Source organism: Nicotiana sylvestris, chromosome 7, assembly GCF_000393655.2.
Source record: "Nicotiana sylvestris chromosome 7, ASM39365v2, whole genome shotgun sequence".
Lineage (NCBI taxonomy): Eukaryota > Viridiplantae > Streptophyta > Magnoliopsida > Solanales > Solanaceae > Nicotiana > Nicotiana sylvestris.
The window spans coordinates 83,590,624-83,593,257 of NC_091063.1; the positions used below are offsets into that span (position 1 = coordinate 83,590,624).

The 2,634-nt window shown below is 43.2% G+C and overlaps 1 protein-coding gene across 1 annotated transcript; it reads right to left on the bottom strand.

Annotated features, from left to right (window-relative positions):
* Window positions 1–1,113: 1,113 nt before the first annotated feature.
* Window positions 1,114–2,367, bottom strand: LOC138873379 (uncharacterized). The gene has a single exon (XM_070151846.1). It carries the CDS (start codon window positions 2,365–2,367, stop codon window positions 1,114–1,116), a length of 1,254 nt encoding a protein of 417 aa, XP_070007947.1.
* Between the last annotated feature and the right edge of the window lie 267 nt (window positions 2,368–2,634).

Here is a 2,634-nt window from a genome sequence, read left to right on the forward strand (position 1 = left end):
TCCTTTTTCTTTTTGAGTAAGGAAAGGAACCTATGGCTTCGATCCGACGACCTTAAAATGAATCGACCCAAGGCAACTATCCATCCTGTTAACCTTTGTACGACTTTCACACTATCTATGATAATGATATCTTTGATGGCCTTCATCTTGTCGGGGTTAATTTCGATCCCTCGATTTGATACCATGAAGCCGAGGAACTTGCTTGAACCGACCCCAAAGACATATTTTTCTGGGTTAAGCTTCATGTTGTACTTCCTCAAGATTTTGAATGTTTCCTGCAAATGAGTTAAATGGTCCTCTACACACAGGGACTTAACTAATATATCATCAATGTAAACTTCCATTGATTTACCTATCTGTTCCTCGAACATTTTGTTAACTAGGCATTGGTATGTAGCTCCAGTATTTTTTAGCCCGAAGGGCATTACATTGTAACAGTATGTTCCAAACTTAGTGATAAACGAGGTCTTCTCCTGGTCCTCCGGGTTCATTTGAATTTGATTGTACCCGGAGTAGGCGTCGAGAAAAGGTTAGGATCTCATGGCCGGCCGTGGCATCAATCATGCGATCGATGTTAGGCAGGGGAAAAGAGTCTTTAGGGCATGCCCTGTTCAAATCCTTATAATCTACACACATTCTAAGTTTGTTTCCCTTTTTAGGGACTACAATCATGTTGGTAACCATTCGGGGTATTTTACCTCCCGAATAGACCCTATTTTAAGCAGTTTAGTTACCTCATCCTTTGTGAATGCATGCTTCACCTCGGACTAGGGCCTCATTTTCTACTTTACCGATTTGAACCTGGGGTCGAGGCTTAGCTGGTGCGTTGTTATTTCTGGTGGAATCCCTGTCATGTCTAAATGGGACCAAACAAAATAATCCAATAAGAAATTGAATGAGTTTTTTCCTGAGTTCGGGGGTTAACCCCGTTACCAAGTATACCTTTCTCTCGGGCATGTATTCGATCAGTATGACCTATTCTAGTTCCTCGACCGTTGACTTGGTTGTATCGGACTCTTCGAGAACAACAAAATTTTGAGGAGTAAGGAGATCCTCTTATTCTTCTTCGATTACCTGCTGCTTCGGTTTGGTCGAGGCTGGGGATGGTGACTACTATTTGGCCGTCTGCTTATCTTTGGTGCTTGGCTTTTCTGAGGTTGAAGGCGTTGGTACTGCTATTACCTCCTCGACTGCAAACATTTTCTTTATAGTGTGTTGTTCTCCATAAACCATTTTCACACCATCCACTGTTGGGAATTTCATCTTCTGATGAATGGTTGAAGGTACTGCTCTTATATTGTGGATCCATGGCCTCCCGAGAAGTGCATTATACCTCATGTCACCTTCGATGACAAGGAATTTTGTATCATGAATGATTCTGACCACGTTCACTAGTAGGATTATCTCCCCCTTCGTTGTTTCGCTTGCCATGTTGAAGCCATTTAGGACTCGGGATACAGTTACCATTTGGTCCTGTAAGCCGAGCTGCTCTATGACCCTCGATCTGATTATGTTTGCTGAGCTACCTGGATCTACAAGAACACGTTTAACTTGAATTTTATTTAACAAAATAGAAATTACCAGGGCATCATTGTGCGGCTGAGATATGCCTTCTCCTTCTTCGCCATTGAATGATAGGATGCTCTTGAGCACGTAGCTCCGAGTCCGTTTTTCTCTAATGACAGACACCTTGGTGCGTTTGAATACAGGCCCTTGTGGAACATCGACACCGCCAATGATCATATGAATTACGTGTTGTGGTTCTTCCTGTTCATTTTTTCTGTTTGCATCTCTTTTCCTGAAGTGGTTCTTAGCTCGATCACTAGGAAATTCTCGAATATGACCCTCGTTGAACAACCTAGCTACCTCTTCCCTCAACTGCCTGCAGTCTTCAGTCCTAGGGCCGTGTGTGCCACGATACTTACACATCAAGTTTGGATTCCTTTGAGAAGGATCAGTTTGTATAAGCCTGGGCCACCTGGTGTCTTTGACTCTTCCAATAGCTGACACGATCCCTGATGCATCTACACTAAAATTATACTCCGACAATCGAGGTGCTTCTACGGGGTCGGTATGTTTATCAAGACCATTCTTACTCATAAGTCCCCGAGAGCTTTGACTTCGATCATTTCTTCGATCATTCCGAGGAGCGTTATGCCCTGAACCGTTGTTTCTATGATCGACATATGGCTGATACCGTTCCTTGTTTGATCTTAGTTCCCTGTCTGTATCCCTCAGGGTCTTGACTACCAATATATTATGATGAACTGAACCCGAGGGGGCTCCCAACTGATCGTCCTCGACCCTGATCTTCGATTGGTAACGATGGTGTACGTCTAACCAAGTTACAACTGGGTACTCGATCATATTTTGCTTCAATTGTCGTGACGTGATCAAACTCTGCTAGTTCAAACCCTGCATAAAAGCTTGTACTGCCCAATCATCTGAGACCGGTGGTAATTCCATTTGCTCCATTTGAAACTGGGATAGAACTCCCTTAGCATCTCATCGTTCCTCTAACTTATCTTAAAAATGTCCAATTTTCTTGTCGTAACCTTTATGGACCCGGCATGTGCTTTCACGAAGGCGTCTACTAACATAGCAAACAAATCGATAGTGTTCGGTAGCAAGTTG

Bases quoted from the DNA above. Each gene is read 5' to 3' on its own strand.
- LOC138873379 (XM_070151846.1), bottom strand. From the start codon at position 2,367: ATGATCGAGTACCCAGTTGTAACTTGGTTAGACGTACACCATCGTTAC.